The 21,640-nt window shown below is 42.0% G+C and overlaps 1 protein-coding gene across 1 annotated transcript in view; it reads right to left on the bottom strand.

The window, feature by feature from the left end:
* The window catches only part of LOC121303634 (pappalysin-1-like), a 188,830-nt gene that overhangs the window by 153,867 nt on the left and 13,323 nt on the right, over positions 1 to 21,640 (bottom strand). The window contains exon 2 of the mRNA XM_041234437.1: positions 13,606 to 14,674. Within this exon, the coding sequence (XP_041090371.1) occupies positions 13,606 to 14,674 (1,069 nt within the window). The remainder of the gene's footprint in view (positions 1 to 13,605; positions 14,675 to 21,640) is intronic.

Raw genomic sequence — 21,640 nt, 5'->3', positions numbered from 1 at the left:
ACTCCCAGAAAGGCAGAGAAGTGTTGGCCCAAAAACTCCCCCAGTGTCCTTCACTGACCTCTTAACCCATCCCTTCAGCATGTTCCCTTCCATGAACAAGGCATTAACCCTTCAACTACCTGAGCACCTAGGAACTTGCCTTTTTGTTTAGAATTGTAGTGATGTTCCCTTGTCTTTTTTTTTTTTTATTGCTAACGCTTAAGCACTTTTCTTTTGCACCGTAGTTCACTTTTCAAGTACTCCATTCTGGTGTCCCACTTTAAAAAACAAAAGAATAATACAGCTCTTCTTAGTATAGAAAGAAAGAAAGGAATTTGTCACTGTGGTTTGCGGCATTTTATGATGTTGTGGTTCTACAGATTGATAAATGCTATCAGTCTGGTTACAGTTCTACCTTTGAAAAGACAAGTGAAAGAAGTTCGAGAATGAACATGTTTTTGTTTTTACTTTTCATATACCAATTTTTACAATTCATACAATAAATTCACAAACCACGCAACTTTAGATACCCCCCCCCCCCCCAACAACAAGACTGAGTCCCAAACTGATATCTTTGACAGAAATCAAAACATTTGATCAGGGAAGAAGCCAGGGCAGCACATGAAAGGAGGCAGGGATGAGCACAATTAGTATTTAAAAGAAATCTTTCCACATTGGCTTTGAATGAAAACCACTGGTAAACAGAACAGACACTTACTATGAATGTAAAGCCCAGAGCCAGACGGCTTTTTAGCATGCTAAGTAGCTATGGGCTTAGGGCCAATAAAATAAACTCTGCTTTCATATAAATCCATTGTTCTCTGTGCAGGATTCCGCAATCAACAAGGAATGTAAAATAAATGTTTGTTATGCAGCCTCGGGCAATGCACTCCAGACATACTGTAATCAAATACAAATAATCATACAGTGACTGTGCCGCCTTCAAAACTGACACCTATTCATTCTCTCTCATTCATGACTCCCTCCTTTTGTCTGTCAACTCTGAAGTTTAAAAATATAGCAGGGTGCGACATAACCAATGGCACTGGCGGCACTTGCCACAGTGCCCAAGCTGCTTGCTGCAATGCCACTCAAATTTTAAAAAAATGACGGCAAAAGTTGCCTGTAAGCCTGCCCGTCATTTTCGCCGGTGTCCCTCAGCAGCAGCACATCTAATCTACAACCCATTCACAAACTCGCTCAGCGTCAGCTGACCTCTTCTGTCACAATTCAATGTAATTTGGTCTAATCTCATCCTGCGAGAAAATTTTTCATTATCATAATGTATTACTGTTGCCATTCTTTTTACTGCACATCTCCCAGCACTAAGCCACGAGAAAGAAGTACTGTATCATTGGTAATGACATGCAAACAGAGAGAGTGGCACTGTTATGCTAGACTGAGCTCAATATGGAAGTATCACTGCGATTTTTTCTGTCTGTGAGCACCATGCCAAGTCAAAAAAATTTAAAAAGAAAGGAGGAAGAGCTGTCTAAAGTGGCAGTGAAGTGTTCTAGGATTTACCTAATGTTCAGGTAAGCAATGGGTGCACAACAATTCGTCCCTGAGAACAATAATAATATTATCAATGTCAAGCACTGCAGAAGGATGAGATTAGACAGAGTTAAATTGAATTGTTACAGAATGGGCTTAACATTGTATATACATTGCTAATCTATATAGGCATTTCAATGACCATTGCTGTTTTGTAATTCACTGTTACACCCCCACCCCCCCACCCCCCCAGAACACCAACGCTAAAAATAAACACACAATAGGTAGATAATAGTTTAGCTGAAATAACTGTGAGGTAGTGAACAAAACACAATCTTGAAAAGTGCATCGATTTCTGTTTTCATTTATTTTGGTGTAATACATCCTAACTACGTTATGTAGTTCTGCTTTTTAACTAGTAGAGCGTGTGCTTTCACGAAAGGGGTGTATACTTAAAAACAGCATGCTGTTTCTTTTCCTGAACCGAGTGTGCAGCAATGCACCATAACAAAATGTTAGTTTACCTCCTGTAAACCTGGTTCCCTGAAAGAGAAGATGGCCACCAAACATCGTTTATAGGATATACGCCTGCCTATTGGTAGGTGTCACTGAGCTGTTACTATCAAAGCTGCCAATAGGCCCCCTTCCCCCGATGACCTCCTCAGTCCTGCCTACCGAGGGGATAAAACCGTCATGCAAGGAAGGATCAACCTTTTTTCGAAATGAAACCGTGAAGATGACCGACGCAACCTCACGGTTGGTGGCCATCTTCTCTTTCAGGCTACCAGGTTTATGGTAGGGAAACAATCATTCCCTTTCAATTGGAAGATGGCCACCAAACATTGTTTATGGGAAAATGAATACCAGGGTCGTTGCGAGGGAGGGAGGAACAGCAGCGAGGGAGGGACGCCTCAGCCCTGCCTGACCAAAGGTCAGTGGTGCGACCGTGCAACCTCAAGGACCCTTGTACCCACTGAAGGCAATAAGGGATCTATCACATTAAAGCGACAGAACCTGGAAAAGGTATGCGGCATAGCCCAGCTAGCCGCATTACAAATCACAGCCATGGAGGCACCTCTAAAGAGGGCCCATGACGTAGCCACACCTCTAGTGGAATGTGCAAGCTACCCACCCAGGCAGGAGTAAGCCAGCATCATCAAACACAGTCAAGACTGTGTCCGCAATCCAGTGCAACAGTCGCTGCATCGAGAGGGGCTGTCCCAGGGTCAGTGTCCCATGTTAGACAAAGAGCTGGTCAGAATGACGCAATGCTCTCATCCTATCCATGTAGCATCTCAATGCCCGAACCTGGCATGAAAGGACTCCAGTTCCACAGACTGATTAAGGCTATGACCACCTTGGGGGAAGAAAGCAGGGTTTGCACGCAGTGACACTCTGCTACCATCATCCCAAATACGCATGCAGGAGCTATGCACAGACAAGAGGAAGGCTGTCTTCATAGACAGATACTTCAACTCAATGAATGGAGTATATAGGCTCAAACGGGGCCTGCGTGAGATCCTCCAGTACAATACCAAGGCTCCACTCGGGGAGAGTAGACCTCCTAGGAAGGCGCAACCGCCGAGCGCCTCGGAGAAACGATGGTAGCCAGAAAATGCACGCCCCGGGGACACTGAGTCAACGGGGGCATGGCAAGCAGAAATAGGTGCTAGGTATACCTTCAGTGTGGAGGTGATCTACAAGCCTCAACTCACAGCAAGCTGTGAGGGTAATACAACAGACACCACCCTGACAGTTGTCCCGGGCCCGGGCTCTAGGGGACCCGGGCCAGAGCTTTGAACACATTTCCTTATGTCCTGGAAATATTTTCAAATAATGTTTGCATTCAAATCATACAATAAGCTTTAAATGTTTTTTCCTCCATTCCTTGGCTGAGAAATAGTTTGCTGAGAAAGACCTCACATACCGTCCTCACCAGGGATCCTAGCTTTCCAGAATCAAAAATAAATAAATACAAATTCTCAGATTAAAAAAAAAAAAAGCTATAAAAATCTGCATTATTCCACAAAGAAAATAAAAGACTAAAATTGAGCCCCCACCATCACATAAGTTAAACAAACAGTACTATTGAAAAACAATTGACACAGGAAGCACTTATTGGTACTCTAAATTCTAAGGAAGTAACAAGCTCACAAGTAGCAATGGGGAATGCTCTGAATCCACCGACACTTTTGACAGTGATGACGCAGGGTCAGTCACGAATGCTAAGTATTTCTTCATCGTACAGCTTTCATTAAAACGATAAAACTTGTAGCTAAGATTGTAAATCTCAATATTGATAAATAATGCATACAATGTTGCATATTCAATCACCATTAATACAATAATCTGTATTGTGACTAATGTAATGCACACATCCTCGTTTGCTGCATTTACGCATGATCCAACATGATCGATTGTTTCCATAGTAACCAACTGCACTGTCAACACACGCCTTAATCATATCTTATGCAAGAAGTACAGTACCAACAGTGTTGCAAAAAATAACATTGCTATATTTACGTTTGCAAATTTCCCAACTCAATTTCTTATGTTGACTTCCGGGAATGCGGTGTTTACATCACTGTTTACATTCCTGACAAGCACTAAGATGCAATTTAGGCTTCTTTTTCAGCCAAGATGAGAAAAGATTACAGGCTTTCGAAAAGAAAGGACTCAGGAAGATTTTAAGAAGAGGGGGACACAAGGGCCGAAGCCGCGGCGGGCTATTGACAGCAATACAGTAATAATACAGTAATAAATCAGCACAGTACAGATGGGGGAGATCACACTGTTTGTTTGATTGTAAGGCCCAACACACGTGGTAGTGGGACAACACAGCCGACAAAAGATTTTCTCAGCTCAGCTACGGGGCTGGCCCCGGTGAGGAATACATGGCTGGTTCAGGCTGTAAGCAGCCATGCTGCAGCTAGTCCTCTGTGCAACCCAGCGAGAGGACGCGCAGCACAATCAAAACAACAAGGCCCGACCGGTGGCACAGAAGGCGGCTGGTGGGCTAACATGACAACAGGGACAAGGCAAGCCCGGCCCTAGTGGAGTAACAGCACTCTCCCAAGTGAAAAGGGTGAAAGACACCCACTCCTTTAAAATCAATACTGCACAGGCAGTCGACTCACAGACGGCAGTAAAGGCAAGGCAGCCTGCAACGCAAGCAAGCAGGTGCAGTATTTAGAAAAAGAAAAAAGGGCTACGGCTTAGGAGGTACTGATTCCATGAAAGTGCAAGGGAACTAGCAGCAAGCTCAATACAGCACTTTTTAAGTAATAAAGAGGGCTCAATGCAACACAAAAGGTCTTACCGTACCAACGTGAGAAGGGAGAACAGGTCGATCCTTCCCTGCATGATGGTTTTATCCCCTCGGTAGGCGGGACTGAGGAGGTCATCGGGGGAAGGGGGCTGGCAGCTTTGATAGTAAGAGATCAGTGACAACTACCAATAGGCAGGCGTATATCCCATAAACAATGCTTGGTGGCCATCTTCGAATTGAAAGGGAACTGTATATCCTTTGCAACTGTACATTTCAGAACTGTGAAACTATACAGTCTCTCAAATGTAAACATCTAACATTATGTACATCCAGCTGTTCATCACTGTGATGCAGAGCACTCTCCTTTGCCTGACAAAGTTTCTATTTGGACTTTTTTTTTCAAAGCTGCGTTGCTTGTACAGGTTTTGTAACAGCGGTTAGCAAACTAGTTACGCAGACACTGCAGACCGAACAACTCATTTGATGGCTATTGTTATTAAACTCCAGCCAGTTTTTAACTTTCCCTTCACTGACATCGCTTATTTGTGCTGTTGTATCACTAAAGCCGTGTAACCATCCTAGGCAACACCCAAGCGACACACCGGCAACACATGGGCCACTCTGGCGACATGTAATTAATCTGTAATTACAGCAAAAACAGCCAAAGGGAAATGTGCGGGATGACAGACAGCAAAAACAACAGTTCCCAAAAGATACCAGCAAATACTTTAAACAGGACTAATCAATGTTAAGTGGAGAGAAAAGAAGATTATGACTTTGTTATGACTTTGTACTGGCAGAGTTAAGCAGTTCGGGGTAAGGGTTGTGACCTTCATAGAAACATACCATGTTTTTTTTTTTTGTTTTTTTATCTATTTTGTGTCGCAGGGCAGCAGCATTGGAGTGATGAGACAGCAAGCAGTAGATCTCACAGCTTGTGACATTGCGGGAGGCCTTCACTCTCTGACCCTCCTGCATCCTTTGCAATATTAGCTTCATGTTCTCAATGATGTTACATTGATCTGCTTTCCATTTCTGTTCTCTGCCAATGCAGCCAGTCCTCCTCAGATTCCTGGCAAGTATGGGGGTCATTCAGAGCTGCATTTACTAGGAACAACACTGAGTCCCCCAGCAAAACCTCCTTCAAAGGATCACTTTCCAGTTGTGTTGGAGTGATCTGTAGCTCACACAATAACTCCATACATTCTCACCTTGCTTTCATTTCACCTAGGAGACATTGTTCCCGCCCCCTTTCCTGCCAGTAACCAACCAGCTGCTTTCTTTAATGACTGGCATGCTTTGCATTCACTGAGATGCTTGACCCCGAAGACACTGCTCAGGTGAAATAACCAATAACATATATTTATTTTCTTTTTAAAATGAATACATGTCCAGAGTGCTTCTACCAGTCAGAATATTCTCACATAAAAAAAGACTATGTTAATTTGACACTGCGGTTTTATTATGCTGCACATATGAAACTTGTTCTTGCTTTTACAATGCTTCTTAACACGTTATCAGTCTTGGCTGTTCTTTACCATGCTTTCACAAGACTTTAACATGACATGACGAAGTCGGCTGGGCAGAGAAAACTTCTAACAGATGCTTCTAATGTGTTTTGGTTTGTTTCCAAATCTACAGCCCCTCGGAAAACAATGCTTATAAAAAGTTCTAAGTTTTGAAGCAAGAGTTCCTATAGTAAACTTTTGATCTCTTAGAAAAGCATTGGGGTGGTCCCTGCAAACTGAACAGAAAACAAGCCTGTTTAAAAGAGCAAGCCCTGGAACCCCTCCAAGCTCCGCAGCGCACGGGACATTTTCACTGCAGCTTATTTGCTTTTGAGATGTGTGTGCCATTCTTCTGATCCAACTTTCAAGAACCACTGTGTGTCAGATCAAACCATCATTATTTGACAGTTGTATTAGAGTAGGAAGGCACGGGGCATAGAATCGTCAGACAGAAAGAAACTGTCCCTTTGATTATCCAGTTATTTCTGGTGTAATATTATTCTATCTGCTTGTATTGCAGGGCACTGTATTTTGTCAGCCCAGTAAAAGGATACTCATAAGCAGAGGTAATGATGGGGGCAATCTCAATTGGATTTCAATGGTCTGCTCGAACAGCCTGATGTTTGGGCAGCATTGTGGCAGCCAATCAGAACACGATACGCTTCCAACAAAAAAAAAACGCTCCATCATGAAGCAGACGAACAAAACCTGAAACCGCTGCAGCTTCTCTGTCCTCTTCAGTATGCACAGAGTCACTGTGGCAACACGCATGCTGTAATAGCGCCCCCTGTGACAAAAAGTGCTAAGTCTCATTCCAAGTCATATCTGTGAGCATATCAAGTGACATGAGCAAACCACACCTTCTTACAGGCACTAAAGATATCTAAAAAGGGGAAAAAATGCAAGCAATGTGTATGGAAATGTCTATTTTTTTCCCCCACAGCTACCAAGAGACCCATTTGTTTTTGTCTTGGAGCTGTGGGTTTCGTGTTTGCCAGAATGAATTCTGAAACCAGCAGATGCAACCCAAAGTCATGGAGCTTGGAGTCACACAGGCTCAGAGGTGGAATTAGACTGGGGTCCCATGCCAGATAACTAGACCTATTAGAACTGGCGAAATACTGTACAACTGCATTCCATTCCATCGTTCCACCATGGGGATAATTGGATTGTACTGGTAGCACAATTAAGAGCAGGCAGTGGGGCTGTATGTTTCAATTCAAATTAGTAAACAAAGCAACACTGGCTAACAGCAGCACAAAATATACGCACACACACACACACACACACACACACACACACACACACACACACACACACACAAACACAAACACACACACACACACACACACACACAGAAAAGCAACACTGCTAACAGCAGCACAAAATACACATAATATATGTATGCAATAGGCTTGACAGGGTGTCCATATATGTCGAATATACAGATGCCTCCAACCACCAAGAAGTCCATATATTCAATGTATACGGACACCCTGAAGGGTCTTATTATATATTCAATGTATACGGACACCCTGAAGGGTCTTCTTGCATTTATAATCAAGGTCAAACAATGAATACAAAAAAAAAGTAATTTTTCAGGCAAATGTTTTTCATTAAATATTCTTACGCCAATAAAGGGGCCACAAAAGTAGTTTCAGTGATAGTTTTGAACTCCACACTAAGTGGAGTAAATTGTTTTAATTGAAATATGCAAAAGAAAGTAAATATATTTTAATTGTGTTGAATTGATATGTTGAATTTTGCATTGCCATTGAAAAGATCCAGTAGGAGGCGGAGTAGAGACGGCACTGAATTAATTTCTATTTTTCTGTGAGTTCCAAATGCTGTTTCAGCACAATGGGATTAAAAAATAATAATAATAATAAGGACGTATCGGATTTCAGGAATTGTCTTTTTGATTGCAGAAGTGCCTTTTTGTGTTTTTCTGCAGCGTTTACAAACTGCTAAAAATACATTATTTGAAGTGAACAAGTCGGGGTGAGTGAGTATAAAGACAGTGATTTTATTTGTATTTTTTTTGTATTTTTTTTCTGTTTTGCTATCTTCCAGTTCATTTTATTGTTCTTCATCCAAATCGTCATGTCTGCTAGTTTTAGGTTTTTTTTTGCTGGTAATTGGTCCCTCAGTTTATAGCTTTACTGTACATCTATAACTGTAAACAAGATTGTTTCCGGTACTTTAAATTCTGCGAGGCAGAGCAGTGATTTCGAATCTGTGACAAGGCTCCAACTGTCCGTATCCATCCAATGGGAAAGTGGAACCTTGCTCAACCAATCACATTGTTTGCTTCACGTTCCATTGCCAGCCCTGGATTTTATATATATATATATATATATATATATATATATATATATATATATATATGCACAATGAAAACGTAACAGCCTAAGTTATATGTCAATAGCTCATTGAGCACATACATAATGTTATTTACATTTTAAATAGTGAGCAGATAGGTTTTTGATTGTTTGAGTAGTATCGTTCCTTGGGATAAGAAAATACCGAGCTCAAAGTCATGTTATTTCATAAAAACACCAGGTGCTCAGTGTGTGGTATTTGAGTTTAGTTAAAATCGCCAAAATTTGTTAATTTAAGAATCAGTATAAATAGCCATTCAAAATTACATGATTTTAATTAATGATAGCCAATTAAGAACAGCAAAAGATTTGACCATGCCCTGCTTGAGTAATGAAGATCGCTTGATTGCTATCGGAATGAGAGAAGTTGCTTGAAGATTGAGATGTTCTGCTTCAACAATCAGCAGACTAGTCCAGAGAAACCTGGAAACCGGCTCTGTGAGGGACAGGCCACGTCCTGGAAGGCAGAGGGTCAACACACCAGCCCAGGACCGTTATGCTGAATGTTGTGTTGTTCAAGCCAACTGGTTGGGCAGTGGAAGTGTGATGATATGAGGAGGAATCTCCTTTAACACAAGAATGCCTTTGGTGCAGATTGAGGGCAGCCTTATTGCTCAGCAATAAATTGATGAAGTCCTTGAGGCAACAGTTTTTCCGTTCCTGTAAGACAATCCGAAAGTGTCGATTTTCCAGCAGGACAATGCAAGACCACACAGTGCTGGGACATCAAGAAAACAATGTCATGATCATACCATGGCCAGCTTTCTCTCCTAACCTGACCCCAATAGAACATCTGTGTGACCAAATTTCCAATGCCATCGACAGGAGACAACCACAACCAGCCAATCTTCACCAGCTGGCTGCAGCTGCACAATAAGAGTTGTGGAACATCCCACAGCAGACTGTCTAGAGGCTGATCAGGTCTATGCATCAACATTTGCTAGGATTGTGTTAATGCTCAGCAAGATCATACCCAATACTAACTGTAATGTTTTAATTTTGACAGTGTGTCACGTTTCATACGGAAAACTTATAATGATTCCTTGATCTTTATTTTGGTTAGGCTGCTATTTTGGCGAGGCTGCTATCCTCACACAGTCACATAATTTCGGGGGTTTCCAGGTTGTAGGCAGACTGCTGAAAGGTAATATGCAGTGAATAAGTGTTCTTTTATTCAAATTCCAAAATACAGCAATAGGGCGACTGGCCCGTTAAATGCAAACCAAAAAACTCTGTACAAACTTCAAACAAAATCCTAGTTCTCTCTAAGCTCTACATTATCTGCCAGTCAGTTGATAGGGTTAAAAAGGGTCTTCAGACTTACCTGTTCGGTCTCGCATTTGGTTAAGGCCCTTCGGAAGCTTTTATAGCCAAATCCGTTTTTTGTGTTTCTAATCTGATGTTATGATTGGTTTGTTTATTTCTGTTTTAGATATTGTCTTTTTTTTTTTTTTTTTTTTTTACTGTGTAAAGCGCCAGGTCTGCACCTATATATAAATCTAAGTTGTTGTTGTTGTTTTCTATGCGTAGTTTTGACAGAGATTTGAAAGTTGTATATAGAAATCTGATCTACTGTTTAACCACTCATGTCACACAGTTGGTCTAGTCAGGTGTGATCGGCTTTGAGAGCTCCAGTTCCATATGGTAAGAATGTTTAACACAGACAGCCACCAGGCACACACGGCTTCCATAGGAGGATTTCAGCACTTTGACTTCAGCCAGTTTATAATTAATGAATAAAATACCCAAACATATAGCCTGTTTTTTCTTCTAAAAACATGGTTAAAAATGAAAAGTGCAGAGGATGAAGTGAGTTTATCCATTCATGCCTGGGTTTGAAAATGAGTTTGGTGCACATTGCAAAACCTCCAAACAATTTGGGCCAGTTTGAGGTCCAGACAATTTGAGGTTAAGGAAAGGATTGCACTGGAGTATGAAAAGATGCATGCTGGGAATAATAAGATACAGGATAAGGAAGGAATTGATAAGAGCGCAAACAAAAGTATGCAATGTTATAAGTGGGCCGGACATGTAGCAAGAAGAACAGACCATCGCTGGACCAAGGAGATCTTAGACTGGATCCCAAGAGAGATAAAGCAACCAAGAAGAAGACCTCCAGGAAGATGGCAAGATGAAATTAGGAAACATGCCGGAGCAGCGCGGATGAGGGATGCAGCAGATGGGCTTTTACGGAAGAATCTTGGGGAGGTCTTCATCAGCAGTGGATTGAAAAAGGCTGAAGATGATGATGATGATGACGACGATGATAAATACTCTTCAAAAAAAGAAATTAATTGATGATTTGAATTTACTTTTTATAGCATTAGTATGACAGTTTGCATAGTAAAATAGACAGTTCCAAAGAACAGATGAAAATTAAAATAATGTACGTAACAGCCAGCATAGTTATTATAAGTTATTTGTATATATGTTATTACAAGTAACCTAAAATAGTGTACAAGTTCAGAAAAATAAAACTTGAAATACATTATGTACTGCACTTAAACAGGTGTGTACAGTACCTTCCTATATATCTTATTATAGACAACGGAGCAGCAACAAAAAAATAATATTGATGGAAGTATGCACAGTACTCGGCCGATTGAGTGGATAAACAATGGTTAAAAAAACTGTCATAAGACTGACAACCATTTGCCAACATGAAGGCTCGTAGTGAGCTGATGCTCGTGCTTTACACATTCGCGTTGCCATTTTCTTTGTCTTTATCGGCTTTTACCGCTCTCATGCAGTCGCTATGCACTCCACATCACTGCTATTTCTCAAACACTCAAACGTTGCTTTTTCCTTGTTTTGTTTTTTTAAACACTTGAATACTGTTTGTATTATGCAATTATATGAATTAAATTGAAATGTACAATGGACTCTGGGACTGCACAGCTTTATGCAATTAAGCAAATTATGCATTTAGCCAATATGCATTTAATCGTGTCATACAATCATAGAAAATGATGCACTAAAAAACTGGACCAGCTGCTTGCTATGCAATTATGTAATTTATGCAATTATCCAGTATGAAAATATGTAGAGTTGACTGTATATATGTAAATCTCTGCCACCAAGCCTGTAGGGGTCGCCGCAGTGCAGTGACAAGAAATAGTCTAAGCCGGATCCCACCTCCCCAACTCCGGGAGCACCAAAGCCAATGTGGCGCCTCCCAGAGTCCCCAGCGAAGACCGGCTACCTTGCACAACCAGGAATCGAACTTGCGATCTCTGATCTCTGATTCCCATTCGGGGACCCTACATACACACACACACACACACACACACACACACACACACACACACACACACACACACACACACATATATATAACAGATCGGAAGTACATTATTTACAATGCGGTTGCTATGCTGGGTGTCCTGGTTATGTAAATGTTGTGTATGGTTTTTTAATTGATGGCATATTGATTCACACGAAACTAAATTGAGATGGGGTCCAATTCAACCTGAACACTTGGTCTGTCAAAGCCAGTTTCTAAAGAAAATGACTGAATTGCCTTTTTTAATTTTAGATGAGAATGCATCAATGATTCAATTCATAAACCACAGTAATCGAGTTATATATTAAAACCCAAGCAATTTACCTACCACTGTAGACCTCCAACACACTCGCTTTGTATAGCAACCTGCACAGATAACAGCAACTAAAAAGCTGGAGGAATAGCCCTTTAACAAAACAAACTGGCGGGAAACGTAAACACAACTTTCAACTGTTAATAGAATGCCAACTGGAAACACTCTTGTAATGCAAACAAAAAGCTCTTGCTTTCCCACGTCCATTTCCGTTCATACCACACAGCAGCCCTTTGGCACCACCTGATGGGCAGTGTTCAAACCAGAAAACGGTTCAGAATACTGCAGTGTGTTCTACTGGTGCATACAACAACCACCAAACACATGACATCTCAAGGTAGTTCACAATAAACAGCCCTCCGAAACATCCAGTGCTCCGCGGTCCCCCAACCCGAGGAGCCCCAACCCGCGGAGCCCCAGCCCAGTGCCAGAGTCATCATAGTTCAAGAGCCAAGGAACCCCAGCCCAGTGCCAGAGTCATCGTAGCTCAAGAGTCAAGGAGCCCCAGCCCAGTGCCAGAGTCATCGTAGCTCAAGAGCCAAGGAGCCCCAACCCAGTGCCAGAGTCATCGTAGCTCAAGAGCCAAGGAGCCCCTGCCCAGTGCCAGAGTCATCGTAGCTCAAGAGTTAAGGAGCCCCAGCCCAGTGCCAGAGTCATTGTAGCTCAACAGCCAAGGAGCCCCAGCCCAGTGCCAGAGTCATCGTAGCTCCAAAGTCAAGGAGCCCCAGTGCCAGAGTCATCGTAGCTCAAGTCAAGGAGCCCCAGCCCAGTGCCAGAGTCATCGTAGCTCAAGAGTCAAGGAGCCCCAGCCCAGTGCCAGAGTCATCGTAGCTCAAGAGCCAAGGAGACCCAGCCCAGTGTCAGAGTCATAGTAGCTCAAGAGCCAAGGAGCTCCAGCCCAGTGCCAGAGTCATCGTAACTCAAGACCAATGTGATGCACTGTTAACATGTTACCCATCAGCACTACCATCAGCAATTCAACACTTCCTTCAAATGGCAGGTGAAAACTTTCTTAAATCTTGTTTATAATTACATCAACCAGAGAGAGAGAGAGGTCTAATACTCTTGCCAGTCCTCATTACAGCTGCAATTGAGTTCTTCATTTTAGGCTTCAACATATCCAACTTAAGCAATACGTGTTTTCTCAAGTTAATACTCCTGCACTTTTTGCGTCAAAGCCACAAGAATGACAAGGAGCAGCCTTTTTTAATTTGAAAAAATGCAGTAAAGACATACCCAGTAGTTACTCCCATTTACATAAGGCCTCTCTGGTTCTTACATTTCTACACATTATATCCATAGCCTTTGTAGCTATTGAAGTTAAACTTAGTATTAAGCTTTTAAATATAAGAGCTGGAATATAAAAACTGGAACTATACCTGAGATGGGACATGGGGTTAAAGCAGGTCTTGGTGACGTCTGTGATGTTGGGATTGCAGCAGTCCCCCCCATCGTAATTATGTGGCTCCACATTGCACTCCATGTCGCACACCCCATTGCCAGACTTCTTGGAGTAGCGCATGTACCATTGCCTTTTGCAATCCCCTCCATCAAATCCCGTCAGCGTGTGATTGCACTCCAGGTCGCAATTCTCATCCCCGATTTTGCTGATGTCGCAGTTGGCCAGAATGAGGCGGTTCCTCAGGGAGGAGTTCCTGACATCCAATACGCTGAGCTCCCAGGTGATGTTATGCTTGCTGAAGGCAGTGACCAGGTGCTGGTGCTGCAGGTCGATCTGCTGCTTGGTGACGGTCGGCCTCTGATGCTCATCCTCGTACAAGTTCACAACCCGGTAGCGGACCACCTTGTGCTTGCGGAAGCTCCAGAACTTGTTGTAGTTGGTGATGACCTCCACGTTGTCACAGACTGTCTGCCCACACACGGGGGGCTCTAGGGTGGTATCCAACATCCCACTGCTCACGCTACTCTCCTCTGCCAACGGGTAGCCTCCATCTTTGACGTTCACCCACTTGTTGGCTATTTTTTGGAAGTTCTCGTGAAGAATGAGTTCAGGTAGATCATCCATTTGCTCCCAGATATGACTCTTCATATCCGCAGCTATCTCCTTGTGAGTCCGTGCTGTCTTCCACAGATTCAAATACTCCAGGTAGCCCCTGTAGTTGTGATTCAAAGCATTCCCTCCGATTAGGAGGACTTTACATTTTTTGGTCAGAGGGCTGAATATTTCCCCTACTTGTTCCCGACTCACAGCCACCTGGGCCCCATTCACAAAGAGCTTCATCTGATGCCCACTGTAGGTCACCGACAGGTGGGTCCACTGGTTGGGAAGGTATCTCTGGTTGGCAGTGATGACAGTTGCTTTCCTGGCTCGGTCTGTTTTCAAGGAAAAGAAGAAACGTGGGTCCCTGTTGCCCTGCTCACTGACTGCCTGTATTCCAAGAAGCCATCCTCGGTCGCTGGAGGTATGGGAGCATTTGTCATACAGCCCTGCATCCAAACAAAACACAAGAGTCTGTAAGTACTGGGCCACATGGTTATCTTTACTAGACTAGGAGGTTAATGATCGGGTGTTAAGTTTAGGTAAATTGTGAAACATGGACTTGTACTATCAAGACACCTGACAAGGATCACTAAGTGCAACAAGAATGCAGAAACTTTCTCATTACAGAAAATAATTGCTTTATATGCAACTGGTTAGGTTTACTACAAAAAACAATCAGTAATAGAATAGAGTAAACTATAATGTTATTCTGTGCCATGACATTAAAAAAAAAAAAAAAAAAAAAAAAAAAAACACTGGTTTATAGACCATTTTTCACCAGTAAAGACAATTAAGTTGTCTGTTTAGCAAATCAACTTAACATGATATGGACTCTAAAATACTTAATAGTATCGTTAACATAATACAATTGTTTTATGGTTATGTTTAATGTAAAAGAAAAAAAGCTAATAAACCATAACAATGCTATCCACAGTAGCAGGTGGTTTATTTTATGTGCATATATATGGAATAAAACCGGCAGACCAAAACATTGCAGTCTTGTGAAACGTTTAAAAAGTGGGAGCAGCGACTGGCAACCCCGAGCTGATCTTGTTTTCTCAACACGTTCACGAGCCAAAACTGGAAACTGGCGTGCTTGTCTTGCTTTGTGCAGAGTCCTTTGCACACTCCAAAACCACCAACTGCTCTTCTCAGTTCTCTAACAGTGTGGTCTAGTATCAACAGACCAAAGGTTACGTGAACATTCAGTCGCCTTTCTTGAAATGTACCTCACCGGAGGGGAAGTTAAAAAGCAAAAAGGGTACTTTTCTGCAAATTTTTATTTTGCTAGGGGCTCCGAAACCCCCTTTTCCTGTTTCGCTTGGAAAGCATATGTCAAGTTCAGGAAGGTAATGTGTTTTTACATATGAAATGAGATTTTTTGGAACTAACCAGCAAAACAAAAAAAATGTAACTGTGTGCCCCTCGTTATCACCATAAAAAACTAAATAAAATGTGTAATGTTTAAACTTTTACTCTTTAACATAGACATTTATTTCATCAATGATAAAGTGCCAGGCAGAGCAGTTCTTAGCACTTACTGTACACACATGAAATTGACATGCAATCTCTTTGGTTGGAACAAACCCAACAGTGAGATAGCATCAGACCCTACTCTGTAGAGTGTATACTTTAGCAGTACAAATAGAGATTCCACTGAAAGATTTACATAAACTGAGATAGTAGAGCAAGTTATACCAGTGGCAGGGCAGGGATCCAGGTCTGAGAAAGACGGGGGTGGTTGTACTTATCGTAGGTCTTCATTAGCTGGGATAACTAATTAAAGTATTCTACTTGGGGTGTAACTTTTTGGTTTAAGATAAATCATTATTACTGATGTTGGCTTGCAGTCATTCTCGTGTTTTCAAATGAGGTTGGTGAAAAAGTGTTTCCAAAAAATACAAATTAAAAATTTACACGTTTATAGTTTGGACAGTTCCATGGATGAGCAACCAGCTTTCAATTGGGTTTTGGACTAATGTAAGGTACAATACTACAACTGGAACAAAGCTCCCCATCTCTCCCAGTACAAAGCCTTCTGTGTAAAGCCCCTTTCACAGTGGCACTCCTCCCAGGGTCACAATCCCACGCAGTGTGAAACCACCAATCTGGCTCGTACCCAGGTCGGCAGCGACCCACTTCAGAGAAGCTGAACAGATGAAAGGGTGGTCATTGCTGCTTCCGGGGCATTGTGACCTTGCTTCTGTCACCCAGGTCGACCCTGCTTCTTCAAAAAGCAGTGTGGAAATCACGGAGCCGACCCACATGACACCCGGCATGCCAGTGGGGCTTAATAGAGCTGGTAACTTTCTACCCTGGGCCAGGCCCTAGCACAGATATCTTCTGTATACAATATAGTGTAAGTGTAATATAATATATAGTGTAAGTGTATTATAATATATAGTGTAAGTGTAATATAATATCCACGATCCAGGGATCATCTTAACCCCCACCACCACCACCACCCCCAGCTAAATAAATAACTCAGTCCGGATTATTGCTCCCTCGCCACAGGCTATTGACTGGATGGACAGAGAGCCTGATTTCTTCCTTAGTCAGTTAATCATCTAATAAAGACAGGCAGGAAAATTGAAACACAGATAAAGGCTTTTCTGAAATGTATTTAGATTGCATCTGCCTGCTACAAAAAAGCACACATCTGTCAACTGGTTTGCTCATGTGGAAGGGGTGTGCTGAAATGCCTTTAGGTCCATTATGTAAACACCTGTCATAATTCTGCCATGCTAAAGCAATGTAACCCATTCAATCATTACAGACTAAATAAGCTTAACGGGGCAGTACGATAACTTCAGTGGTCTACATGAAAACAAAGCTATAAGTGTCTACGGTATGATTAAGGGTCAGATAAAACCCTCTTTGCCCCTACAGTACCTACGTTCTCAGAAGGCAGACACCTTGCCATAAAGCCCTTACTCTATATTTTTCAGTATAAACACAACTCAGTGTTACCAGCATGCTGGAGCATTCTGCACACAGACATGCAAAGTGCTTTTTACAATATGTCATCCAATGCAGCCTATGCTACATGAACAGGAGTATGGGGACCTGCACTTGATTCTGAAAGGCCCTCTAAACAAGACAGATTGTAGGATTTACCTGAAATACATTGTGCTCACCAGCAGCTTGTTTCTCTGTAAACACAGACATGGGGTTTAAAGAGAGCTGCAATTTAAAACTGTTTTTAAAGGACTGCTCATTAGAAATTTCATTGATTTCTTAATTCTTAGCTGCTGAATGCTCCAGTTGCCACTTTTGGATGAATATTCCCTAGTTACTCTTCCAAAACTGTACTTGGAAATGGGTACCACATTTCAATTGGAAAAAACATTTTTCCCACTGATTTTACCAAAACTGAAACATTCTCTTAAATATTCAGAACTACAAATACTCCCCAATTACCTATTTGCATCAATTCCCTAGCAAGCCTGTTATGAACAGCTCCCCTTCTACTTTGATATAGGGGTAAGCACTCATTTCCTTACTTCTCATTAGTATAACTGCATGCAGCATTCTCACAAACCCCTTGGTATTTTGATAACATTTTCCAGACTTCACTTGTACTTGAAGCTTTGAGAGTGATATTTTGGTGTAAACTCAGCACAAATGTTTTGTAAATATGGAGAATAGAGGTAAAATGATAAGTCTAAGTAGACAAAAGTTTCTTATTGTTTTACCTTATATTTCTGATTGAGCATTTTATGTAAGTTATGAAAGTTTCCATGTGCTCCTGAAAGCACCTTTGGTAGTGGACCAAAGTGATCTTTAAAGATGAAGCTGAAAGTTGATGTGTTGTAGTACAGGGTGCTGTGGGCAGGTCTCTCCCCCCCCCCCCTCACCTCACACTCTCTCTCTACCCCTCTCACTCTCCCCCTCTCTCCCCCTCCCTCACCCTCTCTCACTCTCTCCAATTCTCCCCCTCTCCCCCTCTATTTCCCCCTTCGGAGAGGGGGAGATACTCCCTCCCCCTACTAGGAGTCTCTCTCTCTCTCTCTCTCTCCTCCTCTCTCTCTCCCCTCTCTCTCCTCTCTCCCTCTCTCTCCCCTCCTCTCTCTCTCTCTCTCTCTCCCCTCTCTCTTGATGGGAGAGGGGATGGGGAGAGACGGGGGGAGGAGAGAGGAGGAGAGCAGAGATGGGTCAGTCTGAGAGAGAGAGCGATCAGAGGGGAGGTAGAGGGGGAGAGACAGGGGGGCAGGAGAGAGGGGGCGAGCCCGGATCTAGAGGGGAGAGAGAGAGGGGCTAGAGAGATGATATCCCCGCTCTGCTTCTCTCTCTCTCTCTCCTCTCCTCTCTCTCCTCTCTCCTCTCTCTCTCTCCCCTCTCTCTCTCTCCTCCTCTCCTCCTCTCTCTCTCTCCCTCTCTCTCTCTCTCTCCCCTCTCTCTACCTCTCCCCTCTCTGTCCCCCTCCTCTCTCTCCTCTCTCTCCCTATCTCCCCTCTCTCTCTCCCCTCTCTCTACCTATCCCCTCTCTGCCCCCTCCTCTCTCCCTCTCTCTCTCTCTCTCCTCTCTCTATCTCTCCCCTCTCTGTCCCCCTCCTCTCCTCCTCTCTCTCTCTCCCTATCTCCCCTCTCTCTCTCCCCTCTCTCTACCTCTCCCCTCTCTGCCCCCCTTCTCTCTCTCCTCCTCTCTCTCTCATTGATGCTTTGACTGTGGTTTGTTTGCAATGGAGATACCTGCAGTCTCATGAATACCATCTACCCTGCCAATTTAGCAGAGTTCATGTGAGGGGAGGTAAAAAAAAATCCAAGTTAACTTCTGTAGACAGCATTTTTACAAACAAGCTTCCTGATTGTTTAGCTTCAAGGTTGCTTCATTTGCATTTTCCTTAGATTTAATTTTTTAACTGTTTAATTTCCTATGCTGGGTGTTCTCTCCTGTTCTCTATTGCTGTTTCTGCTAGATCTTTATTTTACCATGCTTATGAACTATTTCAGCAATAATGACATCTGAAAATTCTCAAGCCTGATTGCAGGAAAGTGAGGTGGGGAATATTAGAACATACAGGATATTACATAAAGGAAGGGCTAGTAATTTGCAAGGGCTTTTTTATAAGAACATAAGAACATAAGAAAGTTTACAAACGAGAGGAGGCCATTCGGCCCATCTTGCTCGTTTGGTTGTTAGTAGCTTATTGATCCCAAAATCTCATCAAGCAGCTTCTTGAAGGATCCCAGGGTGTCAGCTTCAACAACATTACTGGGGAGTTGATTCCAGACCCTCACAATTCTCTGTGTAAAAAAGTGCCTCCTATTTTCTGTTCTGAATGCCCCTTTTTCTAAACTCCATTTGTGACCCCTGGTCCTTGTTTCTTTTTTCAGGCTGAAAAAGTCCCTTGCGTCGACACTGTCAATACCTTTTAGAATTTTGAATGCTTGAATTAGGTCGCCACGTAGTCTTCTTTGTTCAAGACTGAACAGATTCAATTCTTTTAGCCTGTCTGCATATGACATACCTTTTAAGCCCGGAATAATTCTGGTCGCTCTTCTTTGCACTCTTTCTAGAGCAGCAATATCTTTTTTATAGCGAGGTGACCAGAACTGCACACAATATTCAAGATGAGGTCTTACAAGTGCATTGTACAGTTTTAACATTACTTCCCTTGATTTAAATTCAACACTTTTCACAATGTATCCGAGTATCTTGTTAGCCTTTTTTATAGCTTCCCCACATTGTCTAGATGAAGACATTTCTGAGTCAACAAAAACTCCTAGGTCTTTTTCATAGATTCCTTCTCCAATTTCAATATCTCCCATATGATATTTATAATGTACATTTTTATTTCCTGCGTGCAGTACCTTACACTTTTCTCTATTAAATGGTTAAATATAGGTTAAATACAGTATAAATCATAATCACTCTCCCACAAAAAGGCACTTTAAAAAAAAAAAAAATTTAACTGGTCTGTTCTATAACTAAAAAGCAAAACTGGAATCCAATATAAACCAAGGCCTTAAAGCAGGGGTTCCCAAATTGAGTGGGCCGTGGAAGCAACGACATTTAATGTGCTATATACATACACACATACAGTGCCTATACAGTGCCTATAGAAAGTCTACACCCCCTTTCAAAATGTTCACCTTTTGTTGCCTTACAGCGTAGAATTAAAATCATTAAAATTGTTTTTTTTTTTTTTTTTTTTTTTTTTTTTCATTTATCGCCACATCCTACCACACAAATTCTAAGTGAAAAAAATATTCTAGAAATTTGTAGAAAATTAAAAATAAAAACTGAAATAGCTTGGTTGGATAAGTGTCCACCCCCATTGTAATTGCAATCCTAAATTATCTCAGGTGTAACCAATCACCTTCAAAATCACACACCAAGTTAAGTGGCCTCCACCTGTGTTAAACTGTAGTGATTCACATGATTTCAGGATAAATTCAGTAGTTCCTGTAGGTTCCCTCTGCTGGGTAGTGCATTTGAAAGCAAAGACTCAACCATGAGCACCAAGGCACTTTCAAAAGAACTCCGGGACAAAGTTGTTGAAAGGCACAGATCAGGGGATGGGTATAAAAAAATATCAAAGGAGTGAGTAAAACTTTCATCTATATACACTGTTGTGCTGGGATTCAATTACTAATTAATTATTCACTTGAATCCCAGCATGTGAACTAGTCCCAGTGCTCACATACTATTAAATACACCAGCCACTCGATGTATCATGAGTGTTAGGGTCCAATACAAATTCGCTATATATTGAGGGCCATGATATAGCGAGAGACCCACAGAAAAACAAATAGGCTAATAACAAATGCTGTACAACCACTCCCTCATTTTATCAGGGAAGTCAAGGTCCAGTATAAATCCTCTATGCAGCCCACCGCTTTTTCTCATTTTTCATATAAAAAGCAGCACACCGTTTTAACTCATACTATGGAGGGTAATTGCTTCTCATCAACTTAAGTCTCCAATTAATTTCAGGAATCTTCCTCTCCTTTCTCAAATGTCCAACCGTAGCATTGAAAGAATCCATTCACAACATAGGGGGCTTGTTGCTAGGGAGCCGACATCACTGCCCTGTGACTTTTGCTAGTGCATTGCTTAAAAAAACGGTTCAGCAAGTAGATGTTTAATTTGCTTTATGCTATTGTGCAATGCGTGCGTATATGATAACAATACAATATTAATTGTTTGTTTTTAATTGTTCTGTATATTTTAGTTTGTGATGTGCAGTACGAAATAAAAGGAACACTAATTTTAAGTGAAATTGTACATGTATAGTGCAGCTAAGGCATGTGCAGTTAGACAAAAATGTGGAGCCAACTCCAGGACCGTGATATATCCGAATCTGCAGTATAGCGAGGGGCGATAGAACCAGGGGTGAGTGTACTTTAAATGCATGTGAAGTGATTATGCAATCCTCGTGCCTAAATACAACTATATATTTTAAATC

Source organism: Polyodon spathula, chromosome 34, assembly GCF_017654505.1.
Source record: "Polyodon spathula isolate WHYD16114869_AA chromosome 34, ASM1765450v1, whole genome shotgun sequence".
NCBI classification, from domain to species: Eukaryota; Metazoa; Chordata; class Actinopteri; order Acipenseriformes; family Polyodontidae; genus Polyodon; species Polyodon spathula.
This window is presented reverse-complemented; position numbering and strand designations above follow the sequence as displayed.